We start from the raw sequence: 19,411 nt of genomic DNA, 5'->3' as shown, positions 1-19,411 counted from the left end.
TGCATGTGACCACAGCAGGTGCTAGGGACGTGGGCCAGTGCAGGTGCTATGCATGTGACCACAGCAGGTGCTAGGGACATGGACCAGTGCAGGTGCTATGCATGTGACCACAGCAGGTGCTAGGGACGTGGGCCAGTGCAGGTGCTATGCATGTGACCACAGCAGGTGCTAGGGACATGGACCAGTGCAGGTGCTATGCATGTGACCACAGCAGGTGCTAGGGACGTGGGCCAGTGCAGGTGCTATGCATGTGACCACAGCAGGTGCTAGGGACATGGACCAGTGCAGGTGCTATGCATGTGACCACAGCAGGTGCTAGGGACGTGGGCCAGTGCAGGTGCTATGCATGTGACCACAGCAGGTGCTAGGGACATGGACCAGTGCAGGTGCTATGCATGTGACCACAGCAGGTGCTAGGGACGTGGGCCAGTGCAGGTGCTATGCATGTGACCACAGCAGGTGCTAGGGACGTGGACCAGTGCAGGTGCTATGCATGTGACCACAGCAGGTGCTAGGGACGTGGGCCAGTGCAGGTGCTATGCATGTGACCACAGCAGGTGCTAGGGACATGGACCAGTGCAGGTGCTATGCATGTGACCACAGCAGGTGCTAGGGACGTGGGCCAGTGCAGGTGCTATGCATGTGACCACAGCAGGTGCTAGGGACGTGGGCCAGTGCAGGTGCTATGCATGTGACCACAGCAGGTGCTAGGGACATGGACCAGTGCAGGTGCTATGCATGTGACCACAGCAGGTGCTAGGGACGTGGGCCAGTGCAGGTGCTATGCATGTGACCACAGCAGGTGCTAGGGACATGGACCAGTGCAGGTGCTTTGCATGTGACCACAGCAGGTGCTAGGGACATGGGCCAGTGCAGGTGCTATGCATGTGACCACAGCAGGTGCTAGGGACATGGACCAGTGCAGGTGCTATGCATGTGACCACAGCAGGTGCTAGGGACGTGGGCCAGTGCAGGTGCTATGCATGTGACCACAGCAGGTGCTAGGGACATGGACCAGTGCAGGTGCTATGCATGTGACCACAGCAGGTGCTAGGGACATGGACCAGTGCAGGTGCTATGCATGTGACCACAGCAGGTGCTAGGGACGTGGGCCAGTGCAGGTGCTATGCATGTGACCACAGCAGGTGCTAGGGACGTGGGCCAGTGCAGGTGCTATGCATGTGACCACAGCAGGTGCTAGGGACATGGACCAGTGCAGGTGCTATGCATGTGACCACAGCAGGTGCTAGGGACGTGGGCCAGTGCAGGTGCTATGCATGTGACCACAGCAGGTGCTAGGGACATGGGCCAGTGCAGGTGCTATGCATGTGACCACAGCAGGTGGGGTGCTCTAAATATATAACACTGTTCTGAATCTGTATCTTTGTGTCTCTCAGGTTCCTATAAGATGTCTGGATGTCGGTGTCCATTTTTCGGTGCAGGAATGGGAGTATATTGAGGGACACAAGCATTTATATGAGGACGTGATGATGGAGGATCACCAGCCCCGCTCATCACCAGGTGAGTACTGACTTTCATTGCTTTGAGTGTCACTGACAATCCTTCTCACAATGCTGCGCATTACAAAGTGTATACAATGCAGTTTGAGTCAGTCTGTGTGTTCTCCTACAGAAGGGTCCATTATTGGGACGGTACCAGACACATCGCCCTGTCCGAATTATTTCCAGAATTCTCCAGAGAGAAATCAACATATCCCAAAGGATTATCAGGTAGATGGAGATGGAGCGTTTCCCCGTGTATTGCATGTACGATATCTTATTGCATTTAGTTTTATTAATCGGTTTCTAATTTCTTCTTAAGGGGGTGTTTAGGATTTAAAGAAACAGCCATAAAGAGCAGGGGATGTGATAAAAAAACTTCCATTCACCTGTACGCTCCAGTGCGGCTGCTCCGATGGTCCGGCTGGCCATGCTACATTACTGACATCATTAGGTGCCCACACCTGACCGCTATCCCACTCTCAGGCTCAGTGGGGTCCGTCGGTGACTGCTGAAGCCACTAGCGTCTTGATACAATGTCAATCTTTCGCAGGGGACCATGAGAGCAGCGGCACTGGAGTAACTGGGAATTTGCAGGGAGAATATGAGTCACTCTGGTATTTTACTACATCCTATGTTATTAGGCCATTTTTAAATATTTTTGTTTTAAAAAAATATGTAAATCAAGTTTTTATATTATACATTTTTTTATCTCCTAAAATGTCTGTGTTACTACTTAATTGAGCCTCAAATCAGATATTTTGCATCCTGGAGAAATCACCTTTTAGCATTATTATCACTATTTACAACGTATAACTAATCATGGACACAGAACAGAATTGAGAAAACCTACAATCGGGAAAATAAAAACTGACTAGTAAAAGAAGAAGGTCTCCGAATTTAGTATTACTTAGTAAAAAAGAAATGGGTGACACATTCACTTAACAAAATCTAGTACAACCCTTTTTATAGGGAATGTGTCACCAGGTTTTTGCGGCTTAATTTAAGAGTAGAATAATATAGGGGCAGAGACCCTGATTCCAGGTAGGTGTCACTTACTACTGGAGTGTTTTCTGTATAACCCACCCCAACCACACCACTTATTGGCAGTTTTTTGCCTATGGACAGTTTACACATAAAGCAGCCAATCAGTGGTGTGGTGTGAGTGATGTATAAGCCTGTCCCCACCACTTATTGGCATTTTTTTGCCTATGCAAAGTGTACATATAAAGCAGACAATCAGTGGTGTGGTGTAGGTGTTATACAGAGATCGGAATTTAGAAAACTGATAGATCTTCAGCAGATAAAACAATGATTTTATCAAAACTGCAACAAGCAGCCCAGTGAGTGATGCATCTCTGGAATCCGAATCTCTGGTGTGAATCACATACAACATGAGCCAGATTCCCTTTCAGCATTTGTTTTTGTGTTCTGGATGTGGTGTCTTAGGTGGAAAGTCAGACTGGCATTAAATCGGACATTACACCAGAAGAAGAGCTGTATCTAAGCCCGCAGATTGGGAGAGTGAACGTTCCTGTGAATATCAGCAAAAGTGAGTTGTAAGAAAACACTTCTTTTTTCTGGGCTTTCGTTTAAAGGCATCTCACCTGGGGGACGAGTTAGGTATGGTGACCACTGAATCTCATACATGACCAATCCACATACTTAAGGCCCTATTACATCACTAACGAGATGTCGCGGGGGTCACGGAATTCGTGACGCACATCCGGCCTCGTTAGCGACGTCGTTGCGTGTGATACTTAAGGCTGCATTACACGCAGCGACATCGCTAGCGAAAGCACCCGCCCCCGTCGTTTGTGTGTCACGGGCAAATCGCTGCCCATGGCGAACAATATCGCCGGTACGCTTCACACCAACTTACCTTCCTAGCGACGTCACTGTGGCTAGCGGACAACCTCTTTTGTAAGGGGGCGCTTCGTGCGGCATCACAGCGGCCCGCCATTAGAAGCAGAGGGGCGGAGAGCAGCCACATTCATGTCACGCCCACCTCGTTGCCGGCGGCTGCAGGTACGGTGTTGTTCGTCGTTCCCGGGGTGTCACACGTAGCGATGTGTGCTGCCTCAGGAACGACAAACAACCTGCGTCCCAAACAAGGAACGATATGTTGAAAATGAATGACGTGTCAACGATCAACGATTTAGTGAGTATTTGCGATCGCTAGCAGTCGCTCGTAGGTGTCACACGCAGCGTCGTCGCTAACGAGGCCGGATGTGCGTCACGAATTCCGTGACCCCAACAACATCTCGTTAATGATGTCGTTGCGTGTAACGGGGCCTTTACGAGCGACTACTAACGATCCCAGATACTCACCAAATCGTTGATTGTTGACACGTCGTTCATTTTCAACATATCGTTGCTCGTTTGGGACGCAGGTTGTTCGTCGTTCCTGAGGCAGCACACATCGCTACGTGTGACACCCCGGGATCGACGTACAACACCGTACCTGCAGCCGCCGGCAACGAGGTGGGCGTGACTTTCATGCAGCTTCTCTCCGCCCCTCCGCTTCTATTGGACGCCTGCCGTGTGACATCGCTGTGATGCCGCATGAACCGCCCCCTTAGAAAAGAGGCTGTTTACTGGCAACAGTGACATCGTTAGTAAGGTAAGTCCGTGTGACGGGTACTAGCGATATTGTTCGCCATGGGCAGCGATTTGCCCATGACGCACAAACGACGGGGGCAGGTGGTATCGCTAGCGATGTCGCTGCATGTAATGCAGCCTTAAGTCAGACATTGTTTTTCTGCCAATTTCAATGTGGAAAGAATCTGGGAAAGAACCTTCTGCTCATTTACTGCTAGTGTGGTGGATATCCCCCTGCCTTAGTACAACCTAGAAAGCATAGCAAGCAAAAGCAATACTAGACGACTAGACAGATATATAGCGGAGCCTATTTTCACCTAACACTTAGTGATAACAACCTTTGTATGGCCCCTTGACGTAACAGGGTTCCAAGAGCCAGAAATGGTATACCGCTCCATGTGTGGCCATATAAAGGCTTATTTTTAATGGGCCGAGTGTATTCCATATGATATATATATATATATATATATATATAAAAGCATTTTTATTGAGAAATACGGGCAGCATCTATAAGAGCCACAGTTACAAAGAACTGCTCCCTACAGTGACAGACGTCACTGGCAGACACCCAACGCAGAGGCCCAGCACAGAAGCCCTGCGTAGAGGCCCAGCACAGAAGCCCTGCGTAGAGGCCCAGCACAGAAGCCCTGCGTAGAGGCCCAGCACAGAAGCCCTGCGTAGAGGCCTAGCACAGAAGCCCTGCGTAGAGGCCCAGCACAGAAGCCCTGCGTAGAGGCCCAGCACAGAAGCCCTGCGTAGAGGCCCAGCACAGAAGCCCTGCGTAGAGGCCCAGCACAGAAGCCCTGCGTAGAGGCCCAGCGCAGAAGCCCTGCGTAGAGGCCCAGCGCAGAAGCCCTGCGTAGAGGCCCAGCGCAGAAGCCCTGCGTAGAGGCCCAGCGCAGAAGCCCTGCGTAGAGGCCCAGCACAGAAGCCCTGCGTAGAGGCCCAGCACAGAAGCCCTGCGTAGAGGCCCAGCACAGGAGCCCTGCGTAGAGGCCCAGCACAGGAGCCCTGCGTAGAGGCCCAGTGCAGAGGCCCAGCGCAGAGGCCCAGTGCAGAGGCCCAGTGCAGAGGCCCATTGCAGAGGCCCATTGCAGAGGCCCATTGCAGAGGCCCAGTGCAGAGGCCCAGTGCAGAGGCCCAGCGCAGAGGCCCAGCACAGAAGCCCTGCGTTGAGGCCTAGCGATCATGTGATTGCCGGTTCTTGCAGAAGTATTGGCAATGAGAAGACAGAAGTGGCAAGAAACCACTTGTATCTTTTCCACATGGTCTCTGACGAGGTCTAACAGATGGGGAGGGCACCAACTTTGCTAGATTGCACAGATCTTTAACCGTGCTCTGTAATTATGCAGATGTGCTGGATTAAAGCCCAGGATCAAGTATCGTAAATTGGCAGCGCTTAGTTGCTCTTAGATTAAAGGGAATCTGTCACCAGGTTTTTGCTCCCCATCTTTGAACAGTATAATGTAGAGACAGACACCCTAATTCCAGCGATGTGTCACTTACTGAGCTGCTTGCTGTCATTTTGATAAAATTAATGTTTTCTCTGCTGCAATCTAGCAGTTATACAGAGTCATGAATATGCTGGACTACCCGGCATAATAAAGTACTGCTGATTAAACAGTGATTTTACCAAAAATACACAGAGCAGCTCAGTAAGTGGAATCAGGATCTCTGCCCCTGCGTTATGCTGCTCTCAGATTAGGTGGGAAAATCCTGGTGACAGGTTCTCCTTAATACCATACTACTAGCAGTGTTTGTATCCCTGTTTGCACTGGGTGTGACTAAAACAAGTAAACTATTGTTATTGTTTCTTATTTAAGCTGAATAATGTGTCTTCATACAGTTTTAGCCAAATAATATATCCATTTTTTCCCCTCTGGTTTTCTTGGTGAGCTAGGCAAAGATAAAGTGGTAGAGTTTAGTTTGCAGAATGTTTTCTATTATTTACTACAGGGCCTCCACAACTCAGTACAAGTCTATGAGAGCCTCCTTCTGGCTTTCATAGAGATGGGAATCACATAGCTTTTTCTAGTACTGTAAAAAGCAGCTTTTAATTTCCATACACAATCTCTAACCATGCTGCATGCGTTATAGCACAGCTTCTTTTCAATAACCTTTGTGGAATATGATACCTAAATGTATACTTTGTTTTGATTTGTATTATTGCAGGAAAGAGTCCATCACCACTGGCTCCTCAAAGGTTTCTTCACAAGACAATAGTATTCTCCTTGACCAGTCCACCACATAACAGCAAATACAGGACGAATGAGAGTATATTAAGCCTCTTCATGGAGATCATCTGCCTGCTGACTGGAGAGGTGAGGAGATATGCAGCGTGCCATCATATGTATATCAATACTTTACTAGGTACGTGTATACTATTTCTCTCTCCGTATATATACAGGATTATGCTGTAGTGCAGAGGATATCTGGGGAATGTTTGACCAACACCAGTCGACTTCAAGTGTCAGGAGCATCAAGCAAAACTCAGAGCATCATCACGGAGCCTTCAGCTCATTTACTGATGTACCAGAGAATCAATAAGCAAAGGATCCTAGACCTCACCAACCAGATCATTGGGCTGCTGACCGGAGAGGTGAGCGCTGCCGGGATTACTATACAGTAATATCAAGGGGGAAGTATCGGGATGACGATTGTATCAGTGTGTGTTCCAGAAAAAGTACCCTCTAGCATCAATGAGGTTCCTTCATTGAAGACCGACACATCACCTCCAACTATTGAACCATGCAGAAGTGTTTCTCCGGTGTTGGTACTTGGTATTGCTGTGCTGGTTTTAAATAAGACAATCCCTTTTATGCTGGTCTTGGAACCTAGCCTTGAGGCTGGACTTTATTCTTACTGCAGAAGCTCGATAGTGCCAGTGATGTCCAGAATTGTTGCTTGTTGTTTATTGTATAGTTGTGTGTACATCAGGTTCCTGTGAGGTGCGAAGATGTCTCTCTATACTTCTCAATGGAAGAATGGGAGTATTTGGTAGGACACAAGGATCTTTACAAGGCCGTCCTCATGGAGAATCGCCAGCTGTACACGTCACTGGGTAAGAGATTGATTGCTGTTTATGTCAGTGGACTTAATTTTCAAAGGAAAGGTTGAAAAAAAACCAACAAATTTGTAATGCAATAACAGTACCCCAAATGTGACTATAAACCATTGGGCTATGTGCGCACTAGTGCGTTTTTTCCGCGGATTTACCCGCGGATTTGCCGCGGAAATTTCTTGAGAAATGTCTGCAATCTTTGTGCAGACATTTCCCAGCAAATCCTATGGTAAAAAAAAATAGCTGTGCGCACTGGTGCGGATTTTTCTCAAGAAATTTCCTTGAGAAGAATTTCTCAAGAAACTTTCTTGAGAAAATGAACATGTCCATTATTTCCGCAGGTACCCTGCGGATTTCGGCAGTACAGCCTGCAAAAATCCGCAGGGAACCACCCTCGGGAAAATCGCGGCTAATCCGCGGCAAATCCGCATGCGGATTTGGTGCGGATTTTTTCCGGAGGTCCGGAAATCTTTCACTCCCAGAAGTTTCTCAAGAAATTTTCTTGAGAAACTTCTCATTTCTAGTGCGCACATAGCCTTCGGGCGCAGAGGAGGACTCAGAAGAGAAGCAGCGACGTTTGGCTTTTTGTACTATAGATTTTGTTGAAATGGTTTGTGAACATATATTCGGTTAACTGACCTGTTAGAAACCCTCAAAAACTGACCCCCATTTTGGAGAGTATATCCCTAAAGGAATTTATGCAGGGGTTTAGTCAGCATTTTACATTCATAGGCTCAATTTTTTTAATGTTCAACTGTGAAAATAAAAAATCTTCAACTTTTTTAAAATATTTAATTTTTAAATTTAAAAATTAAATTTGTTGCCTCTTCTAAAAGAGTAGAAGGATAATAAGCTCAACACACTTTGTTTCTCAATTGTGTCCTAGTGCAGCAGTACCCCATGTAATCATTGGTCTCAGAAGTCAAGAGTACTAGTTGGCTTTTAATAGATTTTAATTCTATTTTTTGGGAAGCATAAGGAAGAAAACAGCAATTCTGGTACAATCATATGAAAAGTTTGGGCACCCCTATTAATGTTAACCTTTTTTCTTTATAACAATTTGGGTTTTTGCAACAGCTATTTCAGTTTCATATATCTAATAACTGATGGACTCAGTAATATTTCTGGATTGAAATGAGGTTTATTGTACTAACAGAAAATGTGCAATCTGCATTTAAACAAAATTTGACCGGTGCAAAAGTATGGGCACCTCAACATAAAAGTGACATTAATATTTTGTAGATCCTCCTTTTGCAAAAATAACAGCCTCTAGTGGCTTCCTGTAGCTTTTAATGAGTTCCTGGATCCTGGATGAAGGTATATTTGACCATCCCTGTTTACAAAACAATTCCAGTTCAGTTAAGTTTGATGGTCACCGAGCATGGACAGCACGCTTCAAATCATCCCACAGATTTTCAATGATATTCAGGTCTGGGGACTGGGATGGCCATTCCAGAACATTGTAATTGTTCCTCTGCTTGAATGCCTGAGTAGATTTGGAGCGGTGTTTTGGATCATTGTCTTGCTGAAATATCCATCCCCTGCGTAACTTCAACTTCGTCACTGATTCTTGCACATTATTGTCAAGAATCTGCTGATACTGAGTTGTATCCATGCGACCCTCAACTTTAACAAGATTCCCAGTGCCGGCATTGGCCACACAGCCCCAAAGCATGATGGAACCTCCACCAAATTTTACTGTGGGTAGCAAGTGCTTTTCTTGGAATGCCGTGTTTTTTTGCCTCCATGCATAACGCCTTTTTGTATGACCAAACAACTCAATCTTTGTTTCATCAGTCCACAGGACCTTCTTCCTAAATCTAACTGGCTTGTCCAAATGTGCTTTTGCATACCTCAGGCGACTCTGTTTTTGGCGTGCTTGCAGAAACGGCTTCTTTCGCATCACCCTCCCATACAGCTTCTCTTTGTGCAACGTGCACTGTATTGTTGACCGATGCACATTGACACCATCTGCAGCAAGATGATGCTGCAGGTCTTTGGAGGTGGTCTGTGGATTGTCCTTGACTGTTCTCACCATTCTTCTTCTCTGCCTTTCTGATATTTTTCTTGGCCTGCCACTTCTGGGCTTAACAAGAACTGTACCTGTGTTCTTCCATTTCCTTACTATGTTCCTCACCGTGGAAACTGACAGTTTAAATCTCTGAGACAACTTTTTGTATCCTTCCCCTGAACAACTATGTTGAATAATCTTTGTTTTCAGATCATTTGAGAGTTGTTTTGAGGAGCCCATGATGCTACTCTTCATAGGAGATTCAAATAGGAGAACAACTTGCAAGTGGCCACCTTAAATACATTTTCTCATGATTGGATACACCTGCCTATGACGTTCAAAGCTCAATGAGGTTACAAAACCAATTTAGTGCTTTAGTAAGTCAGTAAAAAGTAGTTAGGAGTGTTCAAATCAATAAAATTGATAAGGGTGCCCACACTTTTGCACTGGTCAAATTTTGTTTAAATGCAGATTGCACATTTTCTGTTAGTACAATAAACCTCATTTCAATCCAGAAATATTACTGAGTCCATCAGTTATTAGATATATGAAATGAAATAGCTGTTGCAAAAACCCAAATTGTTATAAAGAAAAAAGGTTACGAAGTGACGAAGTTGAAGTTACGCAGGGGATGGATATTTCAGCAAGACAATGATCCAAAACACCGCTCCAAATCTACTCAGGCATTCATGCAGAGGAACAATTACAATGTTCTGGAATGGCCATCCCAGTCCCCAGACCTGAATATCATTGAAAATCTGTGGGATGATTTGAAGCGTGCTGTCCATGCTCGGCGACCATCAAACTTAACTGAACTGGAATTGTTTTGTAAACAGGAATTGTCAAATATACCTTCATCCAGGATCCAGGAACTCATTAAAAGCTACATGAAGTGACTAGAGGCTGTTATTTTTGCAAAAGGAGGATCTACAAAATATTAATGGCACTTTTATGTTGAGGTGCCCATACTTTTGCATCGGTCAAATTTTGTTTAAATGTGGATTGCACATTTTCTGTTAGTACAATAAACCTCATTTCAATGCAGAAATATTACTGAGTCCATCAGTTATTAGATATATGAAACTGAAATAGCTGTTGCAAAATCCCAAATTGTTATAAAGAAAAAAGGTTAACATTAATAGGGGTGCCCAAACTTTTTGATATGACTGTATTGTTTTCAAAGGCATTTTCACACTGCGTCAGGGTGTCCGCCTCCAGAAAACATATACACCTGAAAATGCTGCAAGACAGAACACACGGAGGATAACACTCAAAAAATATATCTGGGACTCAAAAATTAGAGCAAATGTGATTACCTTAATTTTAAGCAATCCAAAGATGTATGTTAAATCCTTCAAACATGCACAAACAGGCGGACTGTGTATTATTCAGGAATGCCGCTCTGTGGAAAGTGACCACCTCCACTATGAAGAATGGCCCTATTCCTTCAGGTTATTAACACATATATATAGCCACAATGGTCAGATCTCGACCTTCCTGAAAGAACAGAATGTTTTATTTTTGTTTTATCTTTTTCTTTTAATAAAGATACTGGAAAACAAAAATGTTGTTATCACCATAGTCACATGATTAAAAATGGCAAAATTGCATTTTTTTTTCTATTCTCTCCCACAAAGATTTAATAAACGTTGATTAATCTGTATGTGTCTCAAAATTGTGGCACTGACAATAACATCTCATTTGACAAAACTAAAAACTAACCCTTCATGCAGCTACGTCCACAAAAAGACAAGAGTGCTGTGGTTCTAAAGGCTGAAATAGCCCCTATCTGAAGGGGTTAATTCTAATTATAAAAATACAGTACATAAGTTATTCATTAAATTTATGTCATTGTCTGAACACATTAACATTAGATCCACTGATGTTTAATTGCTTTTATGCAAAATGTTATAGTTGAAAGTTTGTGCTCTTTTATTTATTTTTTTATTTTATTTTTTTTTATTAACAACTTTATTTTGATCCAGCAGATAACTGCCACCATACGTCTGAGGAAAACTGCACTATCCCAAGTATATCCTTACTCTTTCCCAGCCAAGATCTGTCATCCGATGCTAATAACTACAGTGAACCTTCATCTGATCAATCTCTGTCCAATAAACAAGATACTAGTGATAGAAGAGATAACATATTTACTTGTTCTGAATGTGGAAGACATTATAAAAACATATTTAACCTTTCCATGCACATGAGAATGCACAGAAACGAGAGGCCATTTTCATGTACTGAATGTGGGAAATGTTTTACAAAGAAGTCAATTCTTGTTGAACATCAAAGAGTTCACACGGGAGAAAAACCGTATTCGTGTTCAGAATGTGGGAAATGTTTTTCAAAGAAATCAGCTGTTGTTGAACATCAAAAAACTCACACAGGAGAAAAGCCATTTTCATGTTTGGAATGTGGAAAAAGTTTTACCAGGAAATTAATTTTAATTGAACACCGCAGAATTCACACAGGGGAGAAACCATTTTCATGTCCAGAATGTGGAAAACGTTTTATGGTGAAACATCATCTTTGGAGACATCAAATAACTCACACTGGGGATAAACCATTTTTATGTTCAGAATGCGGAAGAGGTTTTTACAGAAAATCACACCTTGAGCGACATCAGAGAACTCACACAGGAGAAAGGCCATTTGCATGTGAGGAATGTGGGAAATGTTTTACCAAGAAATCAATTCTTATTGAACATCAGAGAACACACTCAGGGGAAAAGCCATTTTCATGTTTAGAATGTGGAAAGTGCTTTGTGGTAAAACATCATCTTGAAAGACATCAAATAACTCACACAGGAGATAAGCCTTTTTTATGTTCAGAATGTGGGAGAAGTTTTACCAGGAAATCGCATCTTGAGAGACATCAAATAACTCACACTGGGGAGAAGCCCTTTTCGTGTCCTGAATGTGAGAAGTGTTTTACCAAGAAATCAGTTCTTGTTGAACACCAGAAGACCCATACAGGGGTTAAACCATTTTCATGTTCAGAATGTGGGAAATGTTTTATGGTGAAACATCATCTTGAGAGACATCAAATAACTCACACAGGAGATAAGCCATTTATATGTTCAGAATGTGGGAAATGTTTTGCAGGAAAATCATATCTTGAGAGACATCAGAGAACTCACACAACGGACAAACCATTTTCATGTACAGAATGTGACAAATGTTTCACCAAGAAATCAATTCTTGTTGAGCATGAGAAAATTCACACAGGGGAGAAGCCATTTTCATGTGCAGAATGTGGGAAATGTTTTATGGTGAAACATCACCTTGAGAGACATCAAATAACTCACAGAGGGGATAAGTCTTTTATATGTTCAGAATGTGGGAGGTATTTTGCCAGGAAAGCAAATCTTGAGAGACACCTGGCAACTCACACAGAGGACAAGTTTTTTTAATGTTCAGAATGTAGGAAATTTTTGTCTACAAATAACATCTTAAAGAAGCCCTCCCATATGGTTGATTTATTTTTAGATCAATTTGTGTTTATGTGTATGTAGCTTAGTGGGTGTGTGTTAATATACTCACCTACCATTGCTTTCTCTGGTTTCCACCCCTTTCCACTTTTTTTCAGTAACATCACTGCTCCTCAGACTATCCGGTTCATTCTATTCGTGAGACAGAAGTCTCTTTTATATAATGTAAGCTTATGGAGTCTTGTTCTGATGCTCCATAGGCTTATATTGAAAAAGCCACTTATGAGTCACACAGAATATAGTGTGAGCTTGAGAGTCTGAAGTGTGGTATCGTCACTTACAAGAGGATCACAACATTGCTGGATACCGAAAAAAGCGGCGGTAGATGAGTCTATTAAGTCCTTCACAACCTAGGACGTATATATACGTCCTAGGTCGCCTCCCACCGGTTATCACCCCACATGTCTGCTGATCTGATCAGCAGACAGGTGTGGCTAACAGGCGCTGGTGGATCAGAGATCCAGCCGTGCCTGTTAAATCCTTAGATCGCGCAGTCAAACTCTAACATTGAGATCTAATGTGCTCCAATGGGGATCACGCCGTTCTCCTCTGCCATTGGTGGCCCCGTGATGGGATCACAGGGAGCCAATGAGTTTCCATGACAGCGCAGGGTCAGATGATGATGCCTGTCACTGCCATGACTCACTTCCTGTGAATGCTGGCAGAGCGCCTGCACTCACAGGAACACAGAATTTCTCCTGATCAAAGTGATACTGAAGCATGATTGGTAAAGAGTGCAGTGAGAAAGAAATTCCAAACTCCAAAAATGTTTGGGTCGGTGCATTATATCATTAAAATGCAATAACAGGCAATGAAAACATCGCATCTACGCAAAAATGGTAAAATAAAAAATGTCAGCTCAAGACTCAAAAAATAAGCCATCACTGAGCCCCAGATCTCTCAGAAAATGGCGACAAAAGTGCAATTCTTACTTTTTTTTACAAACTTCTGCATTTTTTTTCACTACTTAGATAAAAATAAAACTATACATGTTTGGTATCTATAAACGCGTACTGACCTGGGAAATCATAATGCCAGCTCAGTTTTACCATATAGTGAACATGGTAAATAAAAAATAAAATAAAACAATTGTGCAATTGCACTTTTATTGCAATTTCACTGTTTTTCAGTACAGTATGGGGCAGAATGAATGGAGTAATTCAAAAGTACAACTCATCCTGCAGAAAACAAGCCCCATATGGCTATATCGATGGAAAAATAAAAGTTATGGCTCTTGGAAGAAAAGCAGGAAAAAACGGATAATGGAAACTCACCAGTGGTGAAGGGGTTAACACACATACCCTACACTACATACAGATTTAGTAAATAAAAGTAAAACCGTAATGGGGGCGCTTCTTTAAGGAGAACCTGCTACTTTCTAATACAAAGAGTTAAAGCGTAACCGTCATTTGCATTGTTATTTCATAATTCAATAGTACACATGAAAATAGGCACCTTTGTAATGTATCTTATCAGACAAGTCTCCCATCAGTAACAGCCGCCATCTCCTATCCCAGTAATGGGAAAGTCACAGAAAACAGACTTCACCTCTGCACTGAGAATCAATTCTGGCAGAGAAAGAAGCACATGTGTCTGATAAAATACATTACAAAGCTGCTTATTTTCATGTGTACTATTGATGTATGAAATAAACATTAAAAGGATGGTTACACTTTAAAGGAACCTACATGTACCCCTATTTCTAATGGTATTTATGTATTTTTAACATTATTGAATAAATGTTTTTTTTTAACATAGTTTTCATTTTTCACTGTTGGATTTATTCTTTAATTCATTTATTCTCATGTGTACTATTGATGTATGAAATAAAAATGAAAATTCCTTGTAAAAATCCCTGAGCTTCCCTGATTCGGTCACTCTTTTCCTTTTTGCTCTGCAGCACTCCATGTATGAGATATTCACATTTGTTGCTTTTGGAGAGCAATATGTGAAATCTCTTCTTGTAATGCAACTGGGCATTTCTTCAGAGTCTTTCACCCCTCCCAGACACTGCCAGTCATAGGTAGGCAGCTGGTCCAGGGGTCTCAGATGCTACTGAGCTGTGATTGGCAGCCTGTGGGAGGGAGGGGTGAAAGCGCACATCCTTAAAGAAGGCTCTGAGGAAGCACCAAGTTGGACCACAAAGTAGAGAATTCTCATATTGTGCTCCAAAGGTAGCAGATATAAATATATGAGAAATAGAGCGACACAGCACAAAATGGAGCAGCAGTTTCAGGGGAGCGCAGGGATTTACAGAAGGTATAAAGTCATTTTCATATTCAGGCGGTATACATTGAATTCTCACTGTAGTGTTTTGTATGGGATATACTAACTGAGATTGATATACAACTGAAATGTGTTAAAGGGAATCTGTCACCAGGCTTTTCCCACCTAATCTGAGATCCTGATTACAGTGGTGTGTCACTTACTGAGCTGCTTAGTGTAGTTTTGATAAAGTCATTGTTTAATCAGCAGTAGATTATCATTACAGGACTATTTGGTGTGCTGCAGCTAGTCCAGCATATTCATGAGCTCTGTCTAACTGCTAGATTGCAGCACAGAAAACATTGATTTTATCAAAATGACAACAAAAAGCACAGTAAATGACACATCGCTGGAATCAGGGTGTCTGTCTCTACATTATACTGTTCTAAGATGGGGGAGCAGAAACCTGATGACAGATTTGCTTTAAGATGAGCTTTACAGTAGATATTTGCCTTTCTGACAATTCCGTTAATCTATGCCTTGACTTTTTCTTTTGCCAAGCGGCCTCTAAAATGCATAAAAAGGATCTATGTTCTCCCCATAGAAGTCAATGGTAGGTGAAATGCAGAATTACTGTATATTATAACTTTGTGACATGTATTTGGAAAATATGAATCGTAAAGTCAATAGAGCCTTTTAGAGTTCATTGATGACTATGGGAGGTTTCTCATCAATAGAATGTAAAATACAGATCTCTTTATAGACATCATTGTTTTCCTATTGGGAGACGACAGATCCCTGATTTTTATTTGCCAGGCGTTAGAATTCACTGTGAGCGAATTATCAAAGGAGACTTCAGTTATAAAGAAACCTGGAGCACCTCAACGTGATAAATCCCCTGAAATCCTGCATTGGATATTCTACAAGGTTGTGATAACCACTATTGTAATCCAGCTGTGTTGTAATGTGCCTGAGTGTCCAATAAAACATTAAAGAGGACTCCATTAGAGGTGCTGAATACGAAATATCCATGTAAAAGATTCTATGATGCCGGGGTGTCCTATTAGTGCAGTGTGTCGAGACTGGAGACCCGCGTGTCTGATGGAGACCCGCGTGTCTGAAACGGTGCCTTCCCCTCCTCCCGCCAGTCCCGAAATGAAAACACGGCCAGTCTAGATGGGGGAAACAGGTCGGTCACAGTTCATTAATTTCATAGGTAGAGAAGGGCCCTATAATGTCATGACAAGCTTGTCGCAGCAACCTTGTCTGCGACCGACAGGCGAACAGCCAACGAGCGGTTACGACCTTTGTCCCTCTCCACATTTTCCGCTGTGACTTAATATCAATAACAAGGGTTTCATCTCTATTCATTAAACATACAAGACAAACAAAAGCTTCCAGGGGTCAGCCAGAGGGAAAGAGGAAATCTCTGACCCCGGGCACTGAATTTAACCCCTGTAGGTGTGGCTGGACCCCCCTTCCCCTTTGATCCTGTTGGTCAGCTGGACATACCAATTAGTGCCTCACCTGGGGAGTGGTGGAAGGAGGGGAAATGGGCACGACCATTGTTTCCTTCAGCTTTGGCTAGGTGGGCTCCACTGTCATAGGCACGTTCCTTAATCAGTACCGTGCCTGCCAATTCATGCGCTCGGGATGCCGCCTCTCCTATAGACAGAGTGGGAGCAGTATCCAAAGCGCACAAAAGAAGTGACATGCTGCATTTTTGAACGCAGAGATTTTTGACTCTCAAATCGCTGCGTTCAAAAAAGCTTTGTGTGCACGGATTATGCACAATCTTCATCGATTGTGCAGGGGACGCAGGACGCATGCATTTACGCTGCAGTGCTAAACGCTGCGCAAATGCATGAAATTACGCAACGTAACGTGCCCACATAGCCTAAGACTGATTCAGGTATTAGAAAGCAATATAATGTGAGAATTTTAAAACATACCTTTTATTTAAGTATTTAAAATACGACAAATTGTGAACACACACGTGATTATTAAAATTAAAAAAATACACCCACAGAGCGGACAATCAATGCTTCCGTCCTGCTGTGGTATTACAGCCAATTTGCTCCTAATTGGAGTAAGTGTTTAGGAATTTCAGCTCTTTAACATGTAGTTGTCGCTTTTGTAAGGGACCAAAAGTACTTTATTTTTCGGATTATAAGACGCACTTTTCCTCCTAAACTTTTTGGCGGAAAGTGAGGGGTGCATCTTATAATCTGAATGTATCTTACCGGGGTGGTGGAGAGGGGTCGTAAGAGGCCGGGGGAATGCTGAGGCAGCTATGGAGCGGCTCCGATGGCTGTCCAGCGGCAGTTGTGCGATGTCTGTAGCCATTGTGCAGGGTCTCCAGTGGCTGCTGCTAGGGTGGCTGGGCAGTGTCTGCGTGGGGTCTCTGGCTGCTGCAGCAGCTGTGCGGTGTCTGCGCGGGGTCTCCAGCAGCTGGACTGGCGCTGCGCGTCTAGCGGTGACTTCAAATAACGCCGCCCAGAGTTGGCGCGTGCGCAGTTGGAGCTCTCGGCTCAAGCTCTCATCTGCACAGGCGCCGCCTCCAGCTCCTGCAGACTTCAAGAAAATGGCGCCCAGAGGTGGAGCTTGCGCAGATGAGATCTCGGCTTGCCATTTAGTCTAAAGCTCAATCTGTGCTGACTCCAGCCTCTGCCGCAGCTCCAGCACAGCCTACAGTTTCTGAGACACCCACCGCCTCTGCCTCATGTGACTCCTCCACCACCGCTACTGCCCCCTCTGGGCAGTTTTTTTTCCCCTTTTTTGCTCTGAATTTGGGGTGCTTCATATAATCCGGTGCATCTCATAAAACGAAAAATTTGTATTGCAAAAGCTCTTTAATGGGCGTCATGGGCTATTCCCTCATTAATCCATCATCCATTAAGCAGGTAAAAGGTCTGGAGCTGATTCCAGATGTGGCATTTGAATTTGGAAACAGTTTCTTTTTCACTTGGGTGGATGTTGTGAAGGGTAGAGATGAGCAGACTCGCAGATAACCGGGAAAAGCGGGTCCCTGTTGAAAAACATTTACAAAATCCGGTTCTGGTCTGGAATCCGGTACCCATATAAGTCTTTCTGGATCAGAATCCGGTGATTAAAAATATTGGTGGAAGGGATGGGGGGATAGGAGCGTGCAGTGAACTCACTGAAGCGCCTTCATGGCTGTATACTCCTTGCAGGTCACGCATTTACATCCGGAGCCAATAATTTAATATGTACTGCTTTCCCCGCCCACCGGTGCCTGTGATTGGTTGCAGTCAGACACGCCCCCACATTGAGTGACCGCGTGTTCGACGCTTCCACTCACAGGTGCTGTCTTTGTCTATAGCGTACAGTAAAAATAAATATAACAATTGGCGTAGGGTCCCTCAATTGTTATGATACCCAGCACAGATAAAGCATATGGCTACAGGGTGCAGCGCCCAGCCATATGCTTATCTTGGCTGTGTATCAAAGTAAAAGGAACCGCATGCGGCTTTTTTTTAATTACCTAAATAAATAATTTTAACAACCGGCGTGCGGTCCCCCCCTGATTTTGATACCTAGCAAAGATAAAGCACGACAGCTGGGGGCTGGTATTCTCAGACTGGGGAGGCCTATGGATATTAGGCCCCCCAGCCTAAAAATAGCAACCTGTAGCTGCCCAAGATTGTCGCAATCGGGGTAATGACGAGTTATTAACAGCGCACAACTGTCATCAAGCCCAAAATTAGTGATGGGAAGGGGTGTATGAGACCACCTCATCACTAATCCTATAAGTAAAAAGAAATACATAAACACCGAATAAAATCCTTTATTTGGAATAAAATACAAAAAAAACCCTCTTTCACCACTTTATTAACCCCCAAAAACACCCCTGCAGGTCTGACATAATCCACATGAGGCGCCACGACAGCCCTGGCTCTGCTATACATCTGAAGTCACATAGCGCTATTAAGGCATATGTCTGCACGCTGTAACTACAGGCAGAGTATGAGCCACGATCTGCTGTAACATCACTCAGTTAAGTCACAGCAGACAGGTTCCCATTTTCCTCCTTCCCTGTGCGACGTAACCGCTGATTGTGGCTGGACCACACCTCCTGCTGCACTGTCACTGTTAAAGTGCAGGGCTGTATCCAGCTCCCCGCCAGCCCTTTAACAGTGACAGTGTCAGCCAGGGAGTGTGGGGTAGTTTCTTCTTTAGCAAAAAACCCCCCAAAATTTGCCAAAAACACCCTGGGAATCTAATCAGGGTGTCCCAACAGCACTGCACTACGATTTCCAACCCCCAATTCAAAAGTTCAGTTTCTTAAAGAGACAGTACATCTTTTGCAAAAACTCCACTGTGTCCCGCTCCCCGCCAACACTTTAACAGTGATAGTGCCGGAAGGGGGTTGTGGGATGTACTCCCCAGCCTGCACTGTTAGTGTTAAAGGGCTGGTGGGGTGCGGGGCACGGCACTGTACTTTAAGCCAGAGTGCTTCTGGTCACAAGAGGTCATACCGTGGGAATCCAGGTATGACCTCCGGTGAACTGAGTGGTGTC

At 44.1% G+C, this 19,411-nt stretch overlaps 1 protein-coding gene across 1 annotated transcript in view; it reads left to right on the top strand.

The window, feature by feature from the left end:
- Positions 1 to 15,860, top strand: part of LOC142311138 (uncharacterized) — an 89,657-nt gene extending 73,797 nt beyond the window's left edge. Inside the window, 1 exon segment of the mRNA XM_075349284.1 lies at positions 11,402 to 15,860. Within this exon segment, the coding sequence (XP_075205399.1) occupies positions 11,402 to 12,689 (1,288 nt within the window). The 3' untranslated portion in view covers positions 12,690 to 15,860.
- Positions 15,861 to 19,411: the final 3,551 nt, after the last annotated feature.

The sequence above is a fragment of the Anomaloglossus baeobatrachus genome, chromosome 5, assembly GCF_048569485.1.
Source record: "Anomaloglossus baeobatrachus isolate aAnoBae1 chromosome 5, aAnoBae1.hap1, whole genome shotgun sequence".
NCBI lineage: Eukaryota > Metazoa > Chordata > Amphibia > Anura > Aromobatidae > Anomaloglossus > Anomaloglossus baeobatrachus.
The sequence above is the reverse complement of the archived record's forward strand: the minus strand, read 5'-3'. Positions and strand labels throughout refer to the sequence as shown.